General features: G+C 38.0%; 1 protein-coding gene across 2 annotated transcripts in view; it reads left to right on the forward strand.

Moving 5' to 3' along the window:
* SLC6A1 (solute carrier family 6 member 1) overlaps window positions 1–23511 on the forward strand; it is a 66627-nt gene extending 43116 nt beyond the window's left edge. For both annotated transcript variants that reach the window (XM_075096597.1, XM_075096598.1), the window contains exons 2-15: window positions 2663–3093; window positions 3786–3917; window positions 5314–5414; window positions 7134–7243; window positions 7363–7495; window positions 8900–9034; window positions 9151–9254; window positions 9571–9695; window positions 11984–12096; window positions 14205–14336; window positions 14907–15009; window positions 16287–16387; window positions 18502–18669; window positions 21092–23511. In XM_075096597.1, coding sequence (XP_074952698.1) covers window positions 2862–3093; window positions 3786–3917; window positions 5314–5414; window positions 7134–7243; window positions 7363–7495; window positions 8900–9034; window positions 9151–9254; window positions 9571–9695; window positions 11984–12096; window positions 14205–14336; window positions 14907–15009; window positions 16287–16387; window positions 18502–18669; window positions 21092–21196 — 1794 coding nt within the window. In that variant the 5' untranslated portion in view covers window positions 2663–2861 and the 3' untranslated portion in view covers window positions 21197–23511. The remainder of the gene's footprint in view (window positions 1–2662; window positions 3094–3785; window positions 3918–5313; window positions 5415–7133; window positions 7244–7362; window positions 7496–8899; window positions 9035–9150; window positions 9255–9570; window positions 9696–11983; window positions 12097–14204; window positions 14337–14906; window positions 15010–16286; window positions 16388–18501; window positions 18670–21091) is intronic.
* Window positions 23512–25181: the final 1670 nt, after the last annotated feature.

Below are 25181 nucleotides of genomic sequence, written 5' to 3' on the forward strand. Positions count from 1 at the left end.
CCTCCATCCTCTCAAAACAAGCCTCTGCTGAGTCTTCAGGCTTGCCGCTGCATGAGGTTGCTGAATTCTTGTAGTGTATGCAGTGGGGTGTTTGCCAAAGGCTGTGCTGTACAAACAAGTGAAGCACATCTCCACGTGTGATTCTTTGAACTAGTGCTTTCAACCTCTTTTAATATTAAAAATACCAGGCTGCCTGCCAAACCCTTCTCGCCCTCGACATATATGTGTGCACACTTGCTGGAGTGTCTTGTGAAGTTTCAGCCTTACATTCAGCATTACAGTAGTGATGGAAACAGGTCTGGGCACCTTCCTCCAGCAGGACTCGCAAAATCCCAGCTTCTTTGGTTTATTCATGAAGGTTTTCTAACTAACCCTCCGATTTGTCTTTGTTATGGAATCTCACACTGGACTAAATTACTCACATTATACAACAGAGGTTTTAATATATATACCCAAACGTCACTGGAATCTGATAGGGCTGGAAGAGCAAGGGCAGGTTCTATGCCCAGCACTCTCCTGCAGAGCCCTCATTATGAGCCAAACAAGAGATATACATACATATATCTTTCTCTATGTAGTGTTGGTTTATTAGGGTTTTTTTTTGTTGTTTTGGGTTTTTTTCTCTACCCATCCTCAACACACTCAGCCTCTTCCAATACTTGGGAGTTCCTGAGGATGATAAATCACAGGCCAGATGTAAATTACAACAACAACAAAATCTAGTACAGGACCTGTTTGTAAAAGTACTAGACTACCCTGATGAACTTTAACTTCGTTCAGCCTGTGTTGGCTAAAAAGAAACAATTTCAGTTCTGTATCTTCATCAGTAGGTGGTGCTGGCAAACTGCACATTTGTTAGTGCGTTCTTGGAGCTCTGCACCATAAATTCACAAACATGTAGGTGGGGAGGTCAAAATTTCAACATGTTCTCAATCCAGCCTTGGAACAGGAGCCCCATTTTGCTGACATGGTGATCTGTATTTCCTTGTGCATAAGCAAATGCATTATCTGAACTGCTGAAACTTCTGACTACAGCCAGACATGATGTTTATTGGTACACAAAATTGGACAGGCTTGCATTGAAATACAGAATATTAAGTCCATGGTTTTATGAAGGGGAGATACAGACACAGAAGGACTTGTAAGGATGTGAAAGTACATACATGGAGTATTCCTCCTTGAGTCCCATCTTGAAGTGGAACAGAGAGGAAGGTTACAAGCATGATCCTTGTTTCTCTCCTTACCCTAGCGTACCTGCAGCTGATCTCTTCTTCAGCTTCCAACTGAAATTTTTTTTTAATTTTTGGATGTGGCCTTATAATAAACATTATAATCATGCAGTGATCTAAAATGAGAATAAAAGCACTCCTTATAGCAGAGTCTTTACATGGTTTTTTATGTTTCTTTTGACGTAATTTATGATTAGAAGAGAATGGCTAATAATCTCAATCCTCCTTTACACAATCTGTAAATAAAATCATTGTTGATCTTTGCATGACCTTGTGGCCAATGTTGCCAACATTGCCATAAGGTGCATCTTCACACTGGCAAGTGTTTCACTTGCTGCAGTCTCTGGTTTGAGGCCTGGTGATTGGCATATGGTAAAAGAAGTTAATAAGAGGAACCAGACAATAAATGAATCATGAATGGGCATACAGTAGACATACAATAGACTCTAGCTCACTGTGGTCTTTCCAACTGAAGTGGAGCTGTGGAAGTCTGCAGGAGTTACATGCACTTCAGAGTTGACTGAAATGTCCCAGGTCATTTTTCATAACACGCATTTACTTCCTTGATTTTTCCTTCCTTTATTTAGATTTTGAAAATTTACAAGTATGGTTTTTGAAAAGGTGCAAGAATGCAAACCACAGTAGGAAACAGAAACTGAGCAGTGATTATTGCAGCCTGTTGTCTTACAGTGCTTATAATTCAAGCTTAGTGAAACATTTGTCTTATATTAACAGCTAATTATAGCCACATATAAAACTTTGTGTCATTACCGAGGATTAAGTCTTGTTGCTTGATCCGGTTTATTGTTTAATACCTTTGGGGCTGTTTTAGAGAAAGGTGTTTTGGATAAGGGCATGCTGTTCATAAGTTTTTAAATTCACTATTAAAGGTGGCAAGTGCTATTGCTTGATAGCCACAACTCCTTGCAAATAAAGGAACTTTCCAATCATGGGAATTCCCCTTTAGTTTTTTAAATGCAGAATGATTAAATGGAACAGTTTCATTGCCCAGGTTCTGGGCTGTTATATATGTTATTTACTGGGCTGTTAAATAGAAATCTCATTGCTGATTCGTCTTTTGTATATATATACATATGTATAAAATCTGGACTGTATGCTATGTACGATACAGTGATGCATTTTAGAATTATTTTGTTTCTGTAGACTCATAAGAACTTAGGAAAAGATTTCTTATGGGAAAAAAGAATCTTATAGGGAAAAAAAATTTAACTGTGTCTTGGAGATTGGTTTGGGGGACTACGTTAGTTCTGCTCTATTCCTACTGAGTCACTAAGAAAAAAATCCAAGCTCTTTGATGAGACACCCTTGTTGCAAAGCTATTTCGGCAACAAGGTCTCTGGTCACTGTACATTTATAAGTTGCTTAAAGTACTGCTGAAGCAAAACTGAATTCTGTGATCTTGTGTTTTACAGATCCATCCACAAGCTGGTACAGGACTAGCGAGTAGCTCACAAGCCATCCCGTCATTTGGGGGGCTGTTGTATTTTTCGTGCTGAAGCCCTAACTCCCCGGGTTGGGTAACCGCGAGCCGCAAAGCTGCTGTCCACGTGGACTGGTGCTGAAATCTCTCGTCCGGCTGCTGCCAGACCCTCTCCCGCGAAACCCAGAGACATGGCAACAAACGGGACAAAAGTGGCAGATGGACAGATATCTACAGAAGTTGATGCTTCAATCACCAATGACAAGCCTAAAACCTTGGTAGTAAAAGTGCAGAAGAAGAAAGATCTTCCAGACCGAGATACTTGGAAAGGAAAATTTGACTTTCTTATGTCCTGTGTAGGTTATGCCATTGGCTTAGGGAACGTGTGGCGATTTCCATACCTTTGTGGCAAGAATGGCGGAGGTATGTTTGCTGTTTCATGCTTACAACCTCTGATATATTTCTATATTAGAATTCACTATAAAAATTATCAGTAAATGATAACTTGGTTTTAATAGGTTTTTCATCTGTATACATGCTTTTTGGTTTGGGGGATTTTTTTTTTTGGCTTTACACTTGTCCAGGAGTGCTGGAGCCATTTTGGAGTATGATGTTCTGCTTTGAGGTCTGCTCTGGGGTTTATTCTAACTTCTAGTTGGCAGGTGCTCTTAAAAATCCATAAGGCATTAGAACCTGAAACACATTGTCTTCCAACCCATCACAGCCCTCTCTTTTGGACTGAGTTTTTGGGAGGATTGCATACAGCTTGCAATACTGACTCTGAGCTTGCCGTAAAAGGCTAACTTCAGCTGGAAAGCAGCCAGTTCTGGTTAAAGTCTTCATGTTACCTGCATGCTCTTGTGATAGATGAAGGCAACAAAATACCCAGGCTTTTGGATTTTAGCTTTTTACTTAAACAGAACATATTTAAATGATAAGGAGATATATTTTCCCCCTTATTTTCACCTCTTGAGATACTGGTAGAGAAGTGTACATGTGCTTTCCACTATCTTTTTTGAAAAGTTACACTTAAGAGGAAAAAATGTGGGCTCCTTTCCTATATTGGAAACAGTGGTTTTCCCCACTGTAACAGACTTTTTCGTTCTTCTTTTTAGGTGCGTTCCTGATTCCCTATTTCCTTACTTTAATTTTTGCTGGAGTGCCACTGTTTCTTTTGGAGTGTTCCCTTGGTCAGTACACATCTATAGGAGGCCTTGGAGTGTGGAAGCTTGCTCCAATGTTCAAAGGTACAGTACGAATTTGGATTACTTTCTGTTTGTTTCCAAGTTGCAGAAGTTGCACAAAGTGACAGGGCAAGGATGTTTCTTTATGCCTTCATAATTTTACTTAAACCATAATTTTCTACAGAAAACCCTAATATTCTGAGGTGTAACTGGCAATTTTGAAACACACTGGGGTATTATTCATTCCCCATTAAAAAGCAAGAGTTAGGCATTAGAATCTCAACAAACTTATTTCTGAACTTCAAAAACTTTTATTTTTTGTTAGGAGCATACAGATACTGTTCAAAATAGCATATTAAATCTAGCAATAACTGGCTGAGCAGGTATAGAACTCTGATCACAGCAATTTGGTAAAAATTGTTTCTGTGTGACATCATAGAGTTTTGTAACTCCTGTTGTTCTTTATTGAAATTCAAAAGCCAGGTGCTTCAAAAATGACAATTTCATGCTGAATTGCTTAAGACAAGCTCACTCCATACTTAGTGTTTAGCTAGTTTGAGGTTTCTCATTGCTAGAACCTCAACATTTTAATCTAGATTCTGCATAGACCTACAAACCTCACAAACTGTGCTTTTCACTCTCTAATCCCAAATCCTTTGACACTTAAGAGCTCCTGAGCTGACTTCTGGACCAGTAGAGGAGCAAGTTACACGCTGACTTATGAATTACTTCACGCACAGGACTGATAATTAGCATAGGGTGAGCTAAAAGTTTGTTTAGAGTGGATTTTGTTCTAGGAAATTTTGTATTGGGAAAATCCAGAGAGATTAAAATGTTTCTCACAGATAAGTATTTTAACTTTGCTCAAGTATAGACCTTACTTTGCATTATACTGATTATTTTGAGCACTTCCTCCTGTTTAGTGTCATGTGGCAACTGTCACCAGCCTGAATATTTTAAAATACTCCTGAAGTCTCCATGTGGAAGTAGAAGACAGGGCATTCTCATTGTGGAACCCTTGACATTTCTTTAGTCTGAGGTGACATAATAGCATTATACTAAACACCAGGCATTTTGATCAGTGTGGCTAGCTGGTCTTGCAGCTCATACTCAATTTGCATGCATCTGTTAGAAGTTTCTGTGGGACTGCTGTTTCAGAGAATGAGCTGATTTAGCTCTTTTCCCTAGAAGTAAAAAATGATTGTGAAATCTCAGCAGCAGCAGATGTGACTGCCTACAGTAACACACAGAGAACTGGATACTAAGATTAAATTTATGGATGACTGAACTATCACCCAAATGGTATTTCTAAAATTTTAACTCAGCTTCCTCAAAATTTGGTAAATGATATCTGCCCCATATGTTGTATTTGTCCTTCTGAACTTCAGCTCTTCAAATGGCATTTGTACAGACATTACTAAAAGTTACCTTCTTTTGTATCTTTTTGTTTTCTTTATAGGTGTGGGACTAGCTGCTGCAGTCCTTTCCTTTTGGCTAAATATTTACTACATTGTGATTATTTCATGGGCCATATACTACCTGTATAATTCCTTTACCACTGTAAGTGTGTGTGTTGGAGGGGGTGTTGGAATTGTTTGTTTAATGTAAAGCAAAGTGATATATAGATAGCTGATTAATCTGTCTCACTGTAAAGGTGTGAAGCTAACACAAAATGTATAGAAATCAGTAGGATAAGCCATTTCTTACTAAAGGATAACTATCCCTTTTAAGGTTTTTTTTTTTCTCCAGAAGAAAGGTAGAACAGAAAACTGTGAGGAAAATATTCTGTTCCAAGAATGTCAGTGGAGAAACATAATAGGTTATTCTGGAGCCACAGGCTTCTCTTTCATACCAATTCGTTTAAATTTCCTCATCTTAATCTTCAGAGCCACAGCTCTTTCATCTGTACCCTTTTAGTTTCACTTATTACCTGTCTCTGCCCTTTAATCACAAGCATGCCTGTTTGCTTCTCTGCTTACCTGCCAGGCAGCTGCAAGTCATGCTCAGGCTTCGGACTTCCTGTCCTGGCAATGCTAATGACAGTAATGCCTTTGAGCCTACAGGCCAGTCATTCCCAAGAAAAATTCTAGTGTAAAACTGATTTTTTTTTTCTTCAGTAGCAGCAACATAAATGTTAGTTCTTTGAGAAGTGGTATCATTGCAATGTGTTTTAATAGTGGAGGGGTTTGTGAAAGAAACCCCCATGGAATGGAAGGTCTGTGGTTTGATTAGCTCTGAACTTCCATTCATAGTTGTTATTTTGCTTTGTTTTCTTTCCTTTTAACTTGATTTTTAGCTGCCTTTTTCCCCCCCTTCATTAGCTGAGTAGATCTTGTCTGATTAGTGGGTTTTGGTCATCTGAGGAAGCGTTCTTACATAACTCTCAATAATTAATGCATTATTGTTCAGTTGTTGTCTCTTCTACAAATTTTGTCATGCTTATTGTTTAAGGCTTTAAAGAATTGTCCCTTGACCAAATTTGCATTAATTACTGTCTGAGAGTGACAGGATGACAGAATCTTTTTTTTTTTTTTTTTTGTTATCCTCAGATTTGTTATTGATGCAAAAGGTCAGTCATAGCCTGGAAGTGGTGCACTGGCCCATATTAGATGAATATTGACTTCTAATTCCCTCAAAGCCTTTTATCCTTGTATTTAAAACATGCAGTACCCTGATACAACATTTTCTGTGAGAGGATTTTCCAAAATTGGCCATCAGAATATCTAAGTTGTATATAAATGAGATTCATTCTAATGGATACCATGTGGAAACAGGTTCTGCTTCTCAAACTTCTGAAAGATAACAATGTAACAGACACATGTAGAAAACGCATGTAATAAATAGAAAGTTTACATTTTCTTAATTGTCCCCTGACCTGAGGGGAAAATGGAAATCTCTGATCAATAACCATTACACCTTTATTACCTCTAGTGCAACAAGAGGTAACAGGACCTCCACGAGCTCCTTTCTGCTGCCCTTGTTTCTTGTAACACACTCAGTATACTCTCACATGCCAAGAGGTGTTTCAGACTCCAAAGCATTTGGGCTGATATATTAAAGAAGGGAATAAATATTTTCACATCTGATTCACACAGTTGATATGCAGTTAAATAACTTATGGCAGACATGTACCCCAGGAAGATCAGTGCACTGCAGAACTCAAAGTATGTTAGTTTTCCACTCAACTGTCATTTTTAGTAAAGAGAGAGATACCTTTGGTAATACTTACTTAAGAAGTGTTTGACTGTATGGATTTTTCTTTCTCTCTTTCTTAAATAGACTCTTCCTTGGAAACACTGTGAGAACCCATGGAACACTGACCGCTGCTTCTCCAATTATACCTTAGCAAACACCACTAACATGACAAGTGCCGTGGTCGAATTCTGGGAGTAAGCTGATAAGTTTTCTCTATATTATTCCTGTGCATATGCAAGGATCAGCTTGTTATCATTCATATACTATCTTCTGAATTAGTTGTCAAATACACCATTCTGTTGGCTTATTCTAGACACAACATGCACCAAATGACTGATGGATTGGAAAAACCAGGGCAAATCCGATGGCCGCTAGCAATTACTCTAGCAATTGCCTGGATTCTGGTGTATTTTTGTATCTGGAAGGGGGTAGGCTGGACTGGAAAGGTAAGATTAAAAAGTACTGTAAATACATTTCAATTAAAAATGCCCCTTTTACTCAAATATTCTGAAAATTCTTGAGGTAAGAGGCACTGGGGATAGTTTTGCTGGAATAGCTCTGTGAAGTACTTAATTTCTGTCTTTCTTGAATTGATGCAGCACCATGTTTTTGAAAGAGCTGGCTCCTCTGTAGCTAGCTCGGACCGCAGTCTTGGATGGTATGTTCACTTAAAAACTTCTTGGCTTTGCCAGGTATAAAATTGCCTAAAAATATACCTGCGTGTTCCTGGGATGAATATTCTAGCTAGTTTGGATAGCAATAGAGTGAAGATGCAGTGTTTTGGCTTCAGTGAGAAGCATGCATTTATTACACAGCTCTTGCTGGACTTAGGTGTGTAAGTAAGTGCTGAAGCTGTATTGCATATAAGAGTTACTCCCTCCTTTCATTATGCTAAATGAGAGCCATAGGTGGTTCTTACCACGGGCATGCTTGCATGCTGTGCTTCTTGGAGTCTGGCTGGTTTCTGAGTGCAAAATAAAATTGACTAATGAATTAAAGGAAATTCTATTATCGACAGACCCTTCTCCAGGAATGAAAGGGCAACAGCATCTGACACTGGCATATACCTGTCCCTCTGCCCAAATGGCAGGAAGAAATCTTAGGGAAATGAAAAGCCACAGTCATGAGGTCTGGTGGCAACTGAAGGCTTGGGTTATAAGACCTCAGTCCTGGTGTATGAAACTAAGACTTTTTTCACACTGAAACAACGAATTGTTAACTTTTGACAAGATAGTTGTAACTGTGACCTACTTCAAGCTGCATGCTGAACATGGCCTAGTTGAACTCAGACCAAACCATTTCATTTTGCCTGTCTGCAAAGAAGGTGGCAAAAAAGGGCTGTTTCTTTGGAATGACTTCATAGTGTCTTTTTTTATAAGGCTTTTGAAAAGGCAAGAGAGTAGGATCCTTTAGGGCAATTATATCAACATAAGTGAGGAGAGAGTGTTAAAAATACAAATACAGCTGTCTGAGAGCAGGATAACAATCTAACAGATGTTGTTCTATAAACAGGATAGGAGTACTAGAACCTTGTGCTTTAGGGATGTCCCCTTGATGAATGAAATAAAAAGAAAAGCATGAGCCCCTCATGAGAAAATATCCTAGTCCACTAAACTCCACCTTCAGGAAAGTTAGCAACAGCACCTGTCTTGTAGACATGCTGTTTAAGGAATTCTGCAGTAGGCACTCGCCATTCCTCACCAAGCTTTTCCACTGATAAATGCTTACATTTTGAAAGTCAGCCTCAGTTGCTGCTACAGTATTTTTAGGGAGCAAATATTTTCTGAAATGTTAACGAGCACAGATCATTCTTCCTTCCACACTTACAATGTCTTGTTTCTTCATATCAGGTGGTATATTTCTCTGCTACTTATCCCTATGTTATGCTGCTTATCTTGTTCTTCCGTGGTGTAACACTGCCTGGAGCAAAGGAAGGCATTTTATTCTATATAACTCCCAACTTCAGTAAGCTTTCAGACTCTGAGGTAAATACTTAATCCTTGTAAACAAAAGTTTCACTACTAACTGTTCACCTTTCAGACATATGACCTGCTCTTCAGTGCAGAAACAGATTTTTAAAAAAATTATTTCCTGCAATCAGGTCTGGCTGGATGCTGCCACACAGATTTTCTTCTCCTATGGTTTGGGTCTTGGTTCACTGATTGCCCTTGGAAGTTATAACCCTTTCCACAATAATGTTTACAGGTAAGCAGATGACTGCACATATTACAATGGCACTTTCCTGTCTCAGCTGGAGCTGGATTCTGTCTTTCTGTGTACTATATTGTTGAAATAAAGTATAGTCCCAAATCTGAATATTAAATGTGATATCTAACAAGGAATGAGGTGTATAACTGCATTTATAGTAATAGGAGAGACAGTATGACTTGTTCAGCATGAAATGGAACCCAGACTGTGAAATCATAAATCATTAAATCTTTTCAGAGGAAAAAAGGGTAATATACTGATGAACAGTAGCGTTGCTTTACCTACTCCTTAAAACACCTTACCTTTATTTCAGGGACTCCATAATAGTGTGCTGCATAAACTCATGCACAAGCATGTTTGCTGGCTTTGTCATCTTCTCCATTGTTGGATTCATGGCTAATGTCACAAAGAGGCCTATTGCAGATGTAGCAGCATCAGGTACCCAATATATTTTTCTCTAAGTTATTCAGTGACATCAGTTATTTTTTGTCCGTACAACTCCTTCATGTAATTGTTCAAAATCCTCCCTCAAAACATTCCTCAGCTCCCTGTCATTTCAGTCGCCCTTACTGATTGCAAAAGGGAGAGCATTGCTTCAAACCTGTCAAGACAGCACCACCAAAATAATTTCATGTCCAGCAGACTGTCTGCCTGCCTGCCTAATGCTCTGAAACCTTTGGTATGGAAAGTGGTCAGAGAGAGACTCATCTTGGGCTGACACAATGAGTACTAATGAATACTACTTACAGGGAAAGCATTTACAAGAGGTGGCAGCGCAGGTTGCTGCTTCAGTACTTAGCTGTGACATCAGATTATGAACCTCTTGCTACTGAAATTCTTAAAAGCAAAATGAAAGGAGGAATGATGGTCATGTTTTTGGAGCCTGTATTCTCAAATTCAGTTAGGTTTTTAAATTCATTTTACTGTTTCTTGAGGTTGATCCTTCTTGCCCCCTTTACGGCAGATCCATTTCTCACCTGTTCAGACCTACAGCTATCAGGCAATTTTATGAGACCCTTTATTATGAAAGTCATTTTACTTAGGGCAGTAAGATGTCCATGGAAAGATTCTGCTATTCTTTGCAATTCCTTGTCTTTCTTCCAGATGAAAAAGCTTAAAGTAGCGAAGCAGATGGTTGCCCTAACCCAGCTGGTGTACCAGATACTCATTTAGCAGTTCTGGCCACAGATAACAGAAAGCTTGGTTGGATGTTGCTGGTGGACAAAAAGTTGCTAGTCTTATTATACTAGCAAAAATATCCCATTGATGAAATATTCCCTTAGTTAGAAAAACAGAGAATTTAAGCCCTAAAAATAATCTTCAATAAACTACACATACAAAGAAATTAGCAAAATAATTATGATGGCATACACTGTTGTCAAAAATGCTCTGGAAAGTCAGTGATGTGTGAAATAAGCTTCTTGGATTTATGTATTTGATACAGGTATAACTACATAAAGACTACACCTGCAAACAAAACTATATTTTTATATCATATTAAGCTCCTAAATACATTTTAAGATACCTAGGATAACAGACTTTTCAAAGATCCACATGACCTCCTATGGCCAGTAATTGCAAAGGATATTTGAAAATTTGACCTTTTAAAAGGCTTCTGTTTCTCCTAGCAAGCTTAGAAACTGATGCTTTATTTTAGCACCATGAGACATGTTGTTTTGCGTTCTTCTATACAGCTTTGTGAAACAATCAATCTTATTAAAAGCTGGAGCTGCATTTTGGTGGAATGTGTGACAGAGTAAAGTTAAGAACGTATTAATCTTAAGTTTATTTTGCTTTTACTAGTGCCATTTGGAAGGCATTCCAATCATATCTGCTATTGCTACCAAATAATTGTTTCAAAATCTGCATTGCGTTTACTTTGACAATTCAGGTGTCTAATGCCAATACTTAAATCACTGGTTTGAAAGCTATGGAGGTCCAACCAATTGTCACAGACTGACTTACTTTTAATGAAAACTGAAAAATCAGATACCTCCCTCAAGTGAGGCACACTAATTTTGTTTCTGTGATTATTTAGTTTCCTACAGGTTTCCCTCTTAACCTGACATCAGCTGTTTTCCAGCTATGCTATGACAACAAAAAGAGCTCCTTCTTTTTTAATAAGAACTTATATTCCACTTCCAACACTATGCCCCCATCAGCAGTTAGTAGGAACACAACTAAAAAGGTTTGCCTGTTTACAGCTACATAGTTCATTAAAATGTGTATTTTAAGATAATGGAATGGAATGGAATAGCAAATGGGAATACTGTAAATGCTGGAAAGTGTCTTCTCCATTTCTGAGCTGTCTTTGTTTCTCTTCTGAACTACTTGGTGCAAAGCAGAAGATTACAGCTATCAATAACTGCTTGAGAGGGAGAGAATGCTGATCAGTAACAGAAGATGTAATCCTAGCCAAGAATAACATTCCCTGTCCTTGCTATACAAAGGTGTTTCTCAGGAGCAGCTTCTGAACTGCATCTAGTATTTTGCTTGCTTGCTTGCTTGGTTCTGGGGTTTTTTTTGTTGTTGTTGTGGTTTGGTTTGGTTTGGTTGGTTAATTTTAAAAAGTAAAATACACGCTGATTAAGCTGAATTCTCTGATCAGATGCTGCATCCATGACTGAGTCATTCAAATAAACCTAAAACCTATGTATCAACAGGAGCAATTAATCACAACACCCAATCAATCACATTGACATTTTCTTTCCTGTTTCTCCTACCAGGCCCTGGACTGGCATTTCTAGCTTATCCAGAAGCAGTGACACAGTTACCAATTTCTCCTTTATGGGCAATACTGTTCTTCTCCATGTTGCTAATGCTCGGAATTGACAGTCAGGTAAAACTGGTGTAAAAATTAATAATTAAGACAAATTTTCTGAAACCGTATGGTAGAAGGTTAGCCTCTCTGTGCATTCTGCACTGCCAGCAGTCAGTGGTGCAGAATGGTTTCTGGAATAATCAGATAAATAATAGGAGGAAAGACTAAGAGGTTCAAGGCACATGAGATAGTCAAAACCTGATACTAAGACACTTTCACTTTTTCATGAACTGTTGGAAGCATATATAAAATTTGCAGAAATTTTATTCTGCAGACAAAAGGAACTTTCTTTGAAATCTTAACTGTTCAATCTCAATATTAAAAATAACCTTGCAGTGTTGATCAATGTAGGAGGCAATGGGATATGCTTTACAAGATTTAGATGCCACAAATATTTCTGAAAGGTGTCTTCAGAACTTACCACATGGAATAAAAAGATGCAGCACACATTTCACTTTAAGCATAAGAATGTCAGGAGCAAATTCAGGAGGCAGCATGCTCATTACTGAGGACATTCTGCATTTTGTGTGTTCTGAAATCAATTCCCAATAGTAAGGATCAAGACTTTATTGGTTTAGGTATTAGCTAAGAGTTAGAGGTGGTATCTGACAGCTGGAAACGAATGGGAAGGCACAACCTAAAGGTTTTGCAAATACAAATAAGATATTCTCCAGAGTTACTGTTTAGATTAAGTAAGTAAACAATGAAATAATTAAGTCATGCAATCATTTAAAAAATGTTTGTTGCAAAACGAACAAAAAGCAGAAAGACCAAGAAAAAGCACTTTACATGCTAGGCAGGACTATGTCCAACAAAAACATTCATTAATCAGTAATGATTTTAATACAGATAGCAACTATATTGTAAGCACTAAAGAAAGCACCCTGTCTTATTTTGCAAAGCATGCTTTGAGGACTTTGTCAGGGAAGTCCCTTCTGCCTGCTGAAATATTTGGTCATTTGTATGTGACCAATCATAGGCAGATGTGTTACTCTACTTGCAATCAGTTACAGTTGTCAAAACTGCACCATTCAGTTACTAGCATAGTCTTCATAGTACTTAAAGGATTATGAGAATTACTGGCTTAGTACTGTACTAGTCTTTCAGTAGAGAAAATCCATCATTCTTTATAAATCCAAGTTGACTTCAGCCTGTGAACCAAAATACAAAATACCAAGAGGGCATTTTATCCTGCAACGTGAAAGGAAGCTGAAAATTTATGTTTTCTATTTCTTTGTTTTTTCAGTAAGCTTTGGTCTTGACATTAAAACCTATTGCTCAATCTGGGGTGAAACTACTGTGAAATTAATTGGGTCAAAAATATTCTTGAAAGAACTTGTCTCTAGGCAACTAATAGCTGAGGAAGGTAGTCTAATATTATTAAAAAGAATATATATCTGCAGGCTGTCATGCTTTCTTCATTTTCTGTCAATCAGTGAAACATTTCATACGCTATAATTTATAAGAACTGTAACTATTGGTTAAATTCTGATTGCACTGCTGGAAATTAATAAGACTTTATATATGTTCTGTTTTTCATTATTTCAGCCATCATAATGATAACATTTATTTTTAATGTATACATACAGTAAAAATCTGAAGTATGGCCATACTTTCCATTTGGAGGACCACATCCTCAGCAAAAACCTTTTCTGGGGATATAAAGAGTATCTGATTTATTACATATGAGAATCAATCTTGTGTCTTTAACCTTCACCCTGAAGCACTAATCTGATTAGACTTTTTGTGTCTATTGGCTTTCATGTATGTGAGTAAATCACTGAAAGGGGAAGTGTACGTTTTTGAAGGATCTAGGGGTCAAAGCCTTCAACTGTAGGTGTATCATTTTCTAGCACAAGAATGAGAACTTTATGTTCATAAAGCACATGCTGCGGTTCATAGTTTGGAATTTCAAGTTTTTTTCTAGCTGGAAATCTTTCTGCACAGACCTTTTTAGACAGAAACAAAGATATTCAGAAGAACTGCTTCCACTGACGTCAAGTGAATTTTCATTTACCATTTAAAGGATGCAGCCTTAGGCCAGTGCTATTGAAAACTCCTCCCCTAAATGTAATCCTGTTGTTGTAGTGCATTGCATTGTATTTTATTTCTAACTTTACTTGCAGTTCTGCACCGTGGAAGGATTCATAACAGCTTTGGTGGATGAATTTCCAAAGTTACTGCGCAATCGAAGAGAAATCTTCATCGCTGTTGTATGCATTGTCTCCTATCTGATAGGGCTGTCCAATATTACTCAGGTATGTTCTGTAGAAGAATGTGATCTTATGTCTGACATACAGCATCCATTTAATTTCCCCCTTCCCCTGCCCCAACCAGGAATCATTGCAAACCATTGAAGTGGCAGGGATCTATCACCGACTATCTAAAGACTACATGCAGCAGACATTAACTTATAAATGTAAAATGCCTGTAGTCCATGGATGCAGTGAGCCCTACTTCATGGTTCAGGTAACAAGAAAAGACACATCTCTACAATCTGTCTTAACAGTCCAAGAAGCAGTACCTAGGGTGTTCTTCTTTGCTTCCTGTGATCTACTAGATTGCAGACTCTTTCAGGGACATGACTGAATAATTGAACAAAAAGAAGTAAAGTCAAATCAAACCAGTTAACTGAATTCTAGCAGTAATGTAATTTTTGTCAGTATTGACCTCAAGTGTTTTAAGACTTTAACCTGTTAACTTTAATTGATTTACATTAATATGTCCCTAACCTATTCACCACTGTTAGTTTGTAGCTTGCATTTTAATCTATCTTGAAATTGGAGTCCTTACTATTTATTTTAACACTTCCTTCTTGTATGTTTTAGGGTGGAATCTATGTGTTTAAGCTTTTTGACTACTACTCTGCCAGTGGAATGAGTCTCTTGTTCCTTGTATTCTTTGAGTGCATCTCAATATCCTGGTGCTACGGTAAACAATATGTTGGGTTTTTTTTCCATAAGTGTTGCACATCATAAGGATACTTCATCTACTGATTTGTTCTTCTGCGTGCACATGCTGAGGGTGGAACTGAAATTGGCCTTGTTATAATTCCACCGAGGACTCAAAGTTGGCTTGTGGAAGTTACTTCTGCCTCTTTAAAACACCCGAAGTGTAAGCCTGGAAGTCATTAGATGCTAAGTGTTTCAGGAATACTACATAGGTGACATTTCCCTCTCTTTTGCCCTCCCCCTTCCTTGGAAAGCCTGGATCTTCAGAGGTGTTCAGTACCATTGTTCTCAACATAATGACTTAGGTCTTTTGCACTTTGTGATGTTTCATTTCCAGAAATTACTCTGTCCCTCTAGGATCTTGCAGTGAGAGCCAGGCTCTTTGGTCAGTTGTATCTTGCATAATTGCTCTAAAATATCCAGAAGTCTGGACTGACAAGCTCTGGGTATAAAGATTAATTAATATGTATCATATTCTTGCCAGAGTATTTGTTCATTTGACTTTAGGTCTGTGTTAACTAGTCCAAGAACTTACTACCATGATTACTAAGGCACTTCAGCTAATATTACAAAACTGATTCAGAGCTAGTCAACTGGAGTCTTTCTGCTGCCTTTTAATGGGCTTAAGAGGATGAAGCAGCATTTTATAAGGAAGAGATACTGCATAGGAATCCAGCAAATGTGAATGGAAAAATACACTGGCTAAATAATGAAGAAATCAAATACAAATTTATAAATAATATGATAGACATAACTTTCAGAAGATGATGGAGTACTGGTAGGTAACAGCAGCAGCAGAAGGGCTACTCTTTGACTTCATATGCAGTTCTGCATGTATATGGTGTGCATATATCCACACAGAGTGAAGCTGTTTAATGCTAGGATGGACTTTTTTTTAATTTCATTTGTAAAATATCATTCTAAATCTCTCATTCTAATAAGACTTAGAGTTGAAATTAACCAAGAGCAATTTATTGCATCTGACCTTCAGATGTACAGAATTCCTCAGCCTTTGCATGGGAATAAATCTGCTGGTCGCTAATTTGTTATTTATGATGTGGAAGAATGAGAACAAATGACTCTTGGTGCTCCTGAGATTCTACATTTTCTTCCCATTCAGAGAGGTGAAAAGTTATGTTGGAGTCTGTATAGAGCTTCCAGATATACCTCATCATTTATGATGGTGTCTCTCACTGACCTTTCAACTGAATCAGTTATCTGATATGTTTCTATACTGTTTCTTATTTCTATATTTAGGTGTTAATAGATTTTATGACAACATCCAAGAGATGGTGGGATACAGACCCTGCATCTGGTGGAAACTCTGCTGGTCATTTTTCACTCCTATCATTGTGGCAGTAAGCAACAAACTTTTATAATATGATTCAAAAGATGTAAATGAGGTGGACTACGTACTACAGCGTTGTCATTTCCACCCTACAGGTTCATATTAACTCCGGCCTCATTCCTTTTTTAAGGATTTGAGCAATTCCATTGAAGGCAACAGGCAAAAGGCAGTGTCATCAGAGGAGGCCTGTGCCTCAAAAGGCCTTGTGCAATTTCAAGATTTGTATTAGTCCTCTGAAAATAGTAACTAGTCAGAGGTTTGATTGGCAGAGATAGAAAAATGTAAGATATAAATTTTGACCATTTCTTGTATTAGTAGGTAAAATTTAGCAATCTCTTTAAAGTCTAAATTTTCCATATACACAAAAATACCCACATTTTGTAAACTGAATACCTTCACAGACACTATTCTGGTAACAGGCTAGTATGATAAATTGATGTTCTCTTACAGGATTCTGTGGAATATATTACTCAGTTTATACTGCAATGCTACTGGTTTTCTGGCAAAACTTGCAAGGATTTTTGTGCACTGGAAACCAGAGTACACTCTTCTGATTCTAAACTTTATCCAGTTAAGCCCATCCAGTACATTTTGAAATAATGAACAAAGAAATGTAAATTTACTACACATAATGTAGTTAACCCAGGTGGAATATAAAAAGCTGTAACCAAGTAGACACTATTACACATGACACAATACTCCTCACTCACTGATATTTCTCTGATGTTCCCATATAGGTAGGCCAGGCCATAGAAAAGCAAACAAAGAGCACTGAAGGGAGGCACAGAAAGGTGTTTATATTGAGAGTTCCTTGATTCATCTCTGCCCAGATGAAGAAGGCTTCCATTTTTCTGAAAACAAGTGTTCAGGAAGGCATTAAAAAATGCATTTTGTTTATTTTAGTGGTATAGTAGGAAGAGGGCCAACATTGTAAAACTTAACAGATTTCTACTGTCTTGTAAAGTCTTCAACAGAATTTGTTGTGCAGTGCAAGTTCACCGGTGGTGACAATGTGCTAACAGAATCTGCCACTCTACGTTCTCCTCTCTGGGAATATGTTCTGCACAAGGACTGAACTTAGGATCAGAATAAGCTTTCTTTTTGCTGGTTCAGTTTAGCAGGTTTCCCTGATGCAGGCTGTTTTAGACATTTGAAACAGGCCAGGATAGAAATCTTCCTTGGGAACTTAAAGGAAAAAATACCATGTTTGAAGTTCATCTGTTTGAAAACAACACAAAAGCAACCCACAAGTGCTGCTGATCAATGGTACAGTATAGATGTGTATGTAGGTATTATTGTCCAGGACCCCCATCTTTCCAAATAGCCCACTTCCCGCTGATTTTGTGCAGGTTATCTGAGGACTCTACTAGTACCAGTTGATTCCCCATACCAGCATACCTGGATAATCTGAGATGCAGGTTATGTATGTGAAAATATATTGTTACCTTGAAACATTAAGATCAATTTTGGTAAGAAGCTTCTTGGGAAAATATCTCCTCATCTCTTGTTATTGAAAAATTCAAAGTGGTTTTTGAATTTCACAAGATAAGTTCTGCTATAGAGACAAATCTGTAGCTACCTACTGAACCGCAGGGTCTATTCTGACTTCCCTCATTTTCCATAATGCATTTGTTCAGAGGATCTGAACAATATCAAAGCCTCTGGGCCAAGCACTGGTGTGATATTAGAGAGGTCAGTGCAAAGCCAGGCTTTAAAGAACACTTCTTATTCAGAGCCTCTACAAGTCTGTTGGTGACTAGTAGAGTGGAGCAGTACTGATGCTATTATTCTAATAAAGTTAGTGGAAACAAACAAACAGCTTCACAGTTGCAGAATTACAGTTCAGTTATTTACACATTCCCACACTAGAGATTAAGCTAGCCAGGAATCAGTCAGTGCAAAGGGCTGGCATTTGCCTGTTTTCTGCAGCCTCCATCTGGAAGACTGACCTGCAGGCCACCTCTACAAGCTAGTGCCTGGTGGCCATCACCAGGGCTAAAGGAACGCTTTCTCCTTGCCTGGATGTGAAGGCAGGCTTGAGGTCTAAGTCAATCCAGAAAAACTCTTGAACACAGAATACACTGGAAATCTCATCCAAATCTTCTTTTCTGCTGTATTTTGCAGGGAGTATTTATCTTCAGTGCTGTTCAAATGACTCCTCTCACAATGGGAAGTTACGTTTTCCCAAAATGGGGCCAAGGGGTTGGTTGGTTCATGGCTTTGTCTTCTATGGTGCTGATACCAGGCTATATGGCATATATGTTTCTAACCCTGAAAGGCTCCTTAAAACAGGTAAGTCTCTGTTTCTTCGGACTGATTTTATCATGCAAGACCTGTGCACACTGATTGCTGGGCAACTATTTTCTATGATATCTTTCCTGTGGCCTCACTTGCTTAGCCCAGTTATTTTGCATTGAGCTGAAAAACAAGTAACAAACAGACAAAAGACAAGACACTGCCTGTACTGTCATTAAATGTTGTCCTTATCTCTGGGCTTTGACAGTTCCAAACACTTTGCATCCCAGCTCCTTACACCTAGAAAACAAAGTAGCAGTTTACAAAATATGTAAATTTGTCCTTATTAACGCAAGACATAGTGTCATGTATCGAGGCAGTGATACTTTAAGGAATTTGAATCAAACTCATGGGACTAAACCTACATAACTCTTGGATTCCATGAGTCTGCTCACAGTGACCCTATTTAGCACCTCCCTATGATGTGGTCAAAGATTTGAGATCCTGTTCTGCATCGCATCAGTTCTAAGTTGCCACAGCTGCCTTGCTCTGCTGCAGCTGAGAGGAAGTACATGTAAAATCTTGGGATCATATTTTATGATTATGCTGTACTTACTTTTAGTCTTTATTTAAGGGCATTCTATGAACAGTTACTTCATGAAGAATGTTAGAGGCATTTTTCTAATTGCACTGTGCTCTTAGCCTCTCCCTGATTCTTTATTCCATGTGTTAAAAGATGACACTTCCTATGTGAGAGAGGTGTTGTATGGCTTAAATATGTTTTAAGGTCCTTGGAGAAATGCTGCTAAAGGAGTGTGAAATGTTAATAAGCTTATTGATCAGTACACTGCTTAGTAATCACGTACAATTGCCATACTTAATTTTTTTTAAACTGGGTTCATCCTCAGTTTTCCCTCTCTAGACAGTAATCTTGTTCGGAGCATAACAGACACATCTTCAGCACAAATATTGAAACATGCATCTCTCTCCTTTATGATTGCAGAAACCAAAGACTGTCAAAATGAATGTCAGAATTTCTAGAATATTCTAAAATCAGCTGACAGAGCCATCTTTGTAAAGGGACAGATGATCTTAAACAGAATTGGCGAGTAATGCCTCATGAATTGCTCAGATCTTGATCCAAACATTTGTCTTCAGCAAATTTTAAGAGACTCAGTGATGCTTCAAAGAAGCTGACAAAACAATTCTGTTGGGTTTTTTTCCCCTGCTTGTTCTTAGCTCCTATGTTTTGAATACCTTTCTCTTGGTCTTACAGAAACATTCACGTGCAAATAGAGAACTATTGCTCTAAAATATAGCTGTGTCTTGAGCAGAGTTGTATAAGACCACCGTAAAAGTTCCTCATCTCAGTCTTGCTGTAGATTAAGGTCTCATTTTTGAAATTATTAGATAATAGGAGGAGCCTGCACCACTCACAGGCTTTGATGATCAAAACTAGGCTCTCTTTCTCAATACGAATGTGAGTTAGGCAGATAAGCTTCATGAATGGAGAATGCAAAAGGACTAGCAAAGACAGAATAGAAATAAACCAATCTTAAATACGAGTCTACTTTACCAGTGGTATCCTTGAAGGTAGTAACTCCCAGAAGCTGCAGCCAATACTCTCCAGTCCCTTCTGCTCCCTGAGGAGGGTCACCATTGCATCTGAGATCCAGCTTTGACTTCCTGTTACCCACTGCAAACTTGCAGCCTTGATGCTTGACCTGTGGGCTTGCAGCAGAGCCTCTCCTCACCTGCCCCACGCACCAGTCTCTCATTTCTTTCCCCTATGCATGTTCAGTTGCTAATGCCTGATGGCATGTACTGTTTTGCATGTGGTCTTTCAACGCCTAGTCTCATGTTCAGAACACAGCTAAAACTGGTTTTAGTATACATGACTTATTGCCTTTATAGTCCCTTGGGAGACAGAGAGAATTTTTTCAGTTTAGCTCTAATGCCTAGATAGAATCACAGAATCACAGGTTGGAAGGGACCTCAGGGATCATCTAGTCCAACCTTTCTAGGAAGAGCACAGTCTAGACAAGATGGCCCAGCACCCTGTCCAGATGACTCTTGAAGGTGTCCAACGTGGATGAGTCAACCACTTCCTTGGGAGATTATTCCAATGGTTGACTGTCCTCACTGTGAAAAATTTCCCTCTTTTGTCCAATCAGAATCTCCCCAAGAGCAACTTGTGTCCATTCCCCCTGTCCTTTCCGTGTGACTCCTTGTAAAAAGGGAGTCTCCATCTTCTTTGTAGCTGCCCCTTAAGTACTGGTACATCGTGATGAGATCCCCTCTGAGCCTCCTTTTCTCAAGGCTGAACAAACCCAGTTCTCCTGGCCTATCCTCGTATAGCAGGCTTCCCAGTCCTTTGAGCATCTTGGTGGCCCTTCGTGTTCAGGATTGCCTTTAAGAAAAAAGGAAGCCTTGAAACAATTTTTTGACTGCCTCACATTTATTGTTGTTCTTCAAACAGCGCATCCAAGTAATGATTCAGCCAAGTGAAGACATCACTCATCCTGAAAATGGGCCAGACCAGGCCCAACAGAGCAACACTGCAAACAAAGAAGCCTACATCTAAACTTCTGTATTGTAAAAGTACCAATACTATTCCAGAAAAAAAAATATGGTTGAATATGACCACAAATTTATGTCTGAGAATATAATTACCTACCTCTAGTGGCAAAAAAAAAAAAAAAAAAAAAAAGAAAAAAGGTCATCTCCACTATAAGGGAATCACCATGGGTGTGATTCAACCATTGTGCCAGCTCAAATGTTGACAGTGTTTTGTGTTCTCTGGCAATCCACAGACTGTTAATCTTTTTATCCTTTCACAATAATAGTTGCATACCTTGGAATTTGTAAACTGATGTGCCAATACCTTTTTACTCTACCTTTTAGCACGACTATTTGAAGATTTGTGCTGCTGATTTTTAGTAGTTTATCAATACTTCTTACCGCTGAATCCCAAGACTGTTATTTCTGACTCTGCAGGAGTAAAATTAAGTCTGGAATTGTTTTGTACAAAAGAATGAAGTATTTTGTAAACAAGTGATTTCCAGTGAAAAAGTCTGCCCTTAAAACTTGCTCCCATTGAGGCCATTTGAGGGGGAAGAGACTTCCTTCAGTTAACAGTAGACACAGCCTTTATAAACATTCCTAGTGCAAATTGGGTCATATGGCTATTTGTGGCAATAAAGCATAGAATGGCTGTAAACACTATCTGTACTTAGCCTTTCAGGATAACTTTCAAACAAGATTGTAAATGTCTTCAAAAATATCTGTACTATTACTTATAAAAAGAACATATCTTTGTGAATCAATACTAGATGAATTGCAGACGTTAGAGGCAAAAAGTATGACTTCTAACTTCTTTACCAAAATAAGAAGTAATATCCAAGAGCTCTTAAAGATGTCCCAGAGTAAAAGAAAAAGTATTTGCAATGCAAGCTCAGAGCACTTGAGCTTTTATTATGCTGTTATTATTCTACTATTATTGCATTGCCACCAAAATAGAAACCAAAACAATGGCTTAAAGACTGAAGCTTATCCTTGTAATTCTAATTTAGGGTTTAATTCACAATTGTTTTTTTTAATCTGTTAAAGGACTTTAACAGTTTCTAATAAGCAAATTATAAAATATGGATCGTTAGCACTTTGAAAACAGTTTTATTTTTATTTATGTATTATTTGTGGTGATGAAGGCATAAGGGAAAGCTATTTCAACAATATTAAAAAAAAATTATCTTCACTCTGGGCTCAGTCTGCATTTGCCACATAGCTAGAAAGCCCATTCAGCTCATGGAACTTTTTCCCTGCATGGAAAATGCAGTGGTTAGCATGTATGGTAATTCTCGTTTGGCAGCTATATGACAGACACAAAGGATTATGGAAAATGCAGTAATTGATGTCTGATTATAAATGACTGTGACAGAACTGTGCAATGAAACATGCTTTTCAGCAAATTTTTGTGCAACGTACAATGTTAGATAGCACAATTTATGTAGAACTACTACGTGAAAAACATGTTAACTGTGAATGTTGGCTTTTTCATTGTTTTTGTCTGAAGGTGACAAACATGTTCTTGCAATAAGGTATTATTCTCAGAATGTCAAGCACATTATTGTAGAAATAATATATATAAAATACATATATATTTCAAACTACATCATAAAATCTCAGAGTATGTTTGGTAGATCCTAAACTGTTTCATACATAGATCAATTGTAAAATATTATGAGATCTAAGCTACATCCTTAATGGCTATAGCTGAAATGCAAAAGTCCTGTAAGTCTTTGGGGTTTAGGGGAAAACTGTACATCTTACACAAACATTATACATGATACATACACATTATAATTGTGAATTTCATTAGACTAAGGATAAAAGTTCCAACTTTCTCTTTATTGTTTAATGTAATCAAGTCCCATGTTGTTATAAGAAAAATGCAGTATTTAATGTTTGATTGTAAACAATAATGACAGATGTTTGACAGACCTGCTCTTTAGCAAAAAGCTGTACAAACGTATCATATAGCACAAAATAGTGTTGTAGAACTACTGTGTGTAAACTGTGAATAGCTGTATCTTTTTTGTAGTACTTGCCCTGAAAAAAGAGGTTATTGTATGATCATATATGCTTTTTGCAATAAGGAATACCTGAACACCAAGCAAATCTATCTCTATATAAAAATATATATGTAATATATACATATTAAAAAATATATACAGAGCCTGTTTAAAAGAGTACAGCATTATTTAGTAAATTGCAACCTGTTCTATGGACCAAATGTAAAATATTTATAAATTAAGGTGCATTTTAAATGTCTATAAATGGTGTCATAATTAAAGCACGATTGTTATGTAAGTTTCCAAGAGTTTAGAGGAAAAAGAATAAAGGCTATATTATACATTAAATTCACAATTTTGCAGTCTTTCATTGAACAAAACCAATGTGTGTTATTTTCTGCAAAGCCAGTTCTAAATGTTTAATGTATTTTTTAATATATATAATACATCCTTTAAATATCAAAATGCTGTATCACACTTGTGATGTGTATAACTAATGCATAATGCTATTTCTATAATTTAGTTGGTATGTGCATCCATTGCACAGGAAGCTTAAACGGTGACAGTTAATAGCTCTACCTGGCATCCTGCTGCTTTAACACTCCTGTAGGAAGATGGCAGACCAGGACCTCTAAGCAGCCCTAGAAAAAAAGCCTGGATTTTGAAATAAACATTCCTCAGGTACGTTTCTGCTGATACTTCGGGGTGTGTACTGCAGTACCTGAAGTCACTGATTCCTAAGCAATTACTGAGGAGCATACCATCCCTGACTGAAGCCAATGGGCTGGTGAAACGGTGGCCTTATAAGAAACAGAGAGATGATACATTGCTACAAAAAATCATTGTTCTCTGTATCAGCTGCCATTAAAGTGTGAGAAGATGTCAAGCAAGTCGCACAGCAGTCTGCCTTACATCTGTGTCTATGCAATACTGCTGAGGAGCTGAATGCTCCTATGCTCTGAATTTAATTATCTAACTATAAAATTGGAACAGGACATCATGCTGGGAAAGAGCCTAAGCAATTTAGAGACCATTATTAGAATTGAAAATGGTTCTGGTAGAAGCATCTGAAATCATAGACTTGAAATTCAAAATGCCAATCTTGGATTGGAAAGGAGCACTCAAATGTGCAAGTACAAGGTGAGGGCAGTTCCTTCTGCTTTTAGAAGAGGATGGGGAACAAGGGCAGGAGCATGTAGGGAAGATGACAGATTGTTCTAGAACTGGGGGAAGGAGCAACTTTGATGCTTTTGAAATACAGAAGGAAAATTAAACCATCTCTAAAGTTTAGTTCATGGGCCTTATGTGTTGTATTCATGGCCTGCTGCTTTCACAATATATTGTAAGAAAAAGGATGACAGTTGCATCTGAGAGAAGTGGCCATGGTTAGTGCTGGGTGGCTGGCCAGCTGGCAGTGCAAGGGGCAAAGGATGGCTGAGGAAAAGGAACCTAGTTGAAGGATATTGTGTTAGTGCTGTGATATTTCCATGCTCTCCTGGAGGAATTTTCTCTTGCCATGCTGCAGAAATCCCAACAGCAATTCAACAAGAAACATGCAAATAAGGTCATTTCTTCCCTACAGGACTGCAGGATGCCCAGAGAGAAATCCGTGTCCTTGCTCTTCAGGAGTATTAGTTCAGCTACATGTGCTGTTATGCTAAAATAACACTATGTTGCTTTTGGGGTTTTTTGTTTGTTTTAAGCCTGATTATTCCTGTTTTGTTCTGCTCAGGCCACAATAGCGTTACAATTAACTATTAAAATTACTCAGTTCCCACTGTTGGCTCATTCTTGGAGGGGCTGCAAACATTCTCAGGCTTACCTTAGGCTGGAAGTAAGCCCAGGGTGGCATCTCCTGCCTGCCAACATCCCTTCATAGTTGTAACCACATTTGGCAGCTGCCATTGAACCCAGCTGTGATCAGCAAATGTGGGTTGCACTAAAACATTCAGACATTCACGTCTTGGACGCTTCCACTTCAGGAGCGATTCCCAATGA

Source organism: Phalacrocorax aristotelis, chromosome 6, assembly GCF_949628215.1.
Source record: "Phalacrocorax aristotelis chromosome 6, bGulAri2.1, whole genome shotgun sequence".
In the NCBI taxonomy this organism is placed as follows: Eukaryota; Metazoa; Chordata; class Aves; order Suliformes; family Phalacrocoracidae; genus Phalacrocorax; species Phalacrocorax aristotelis.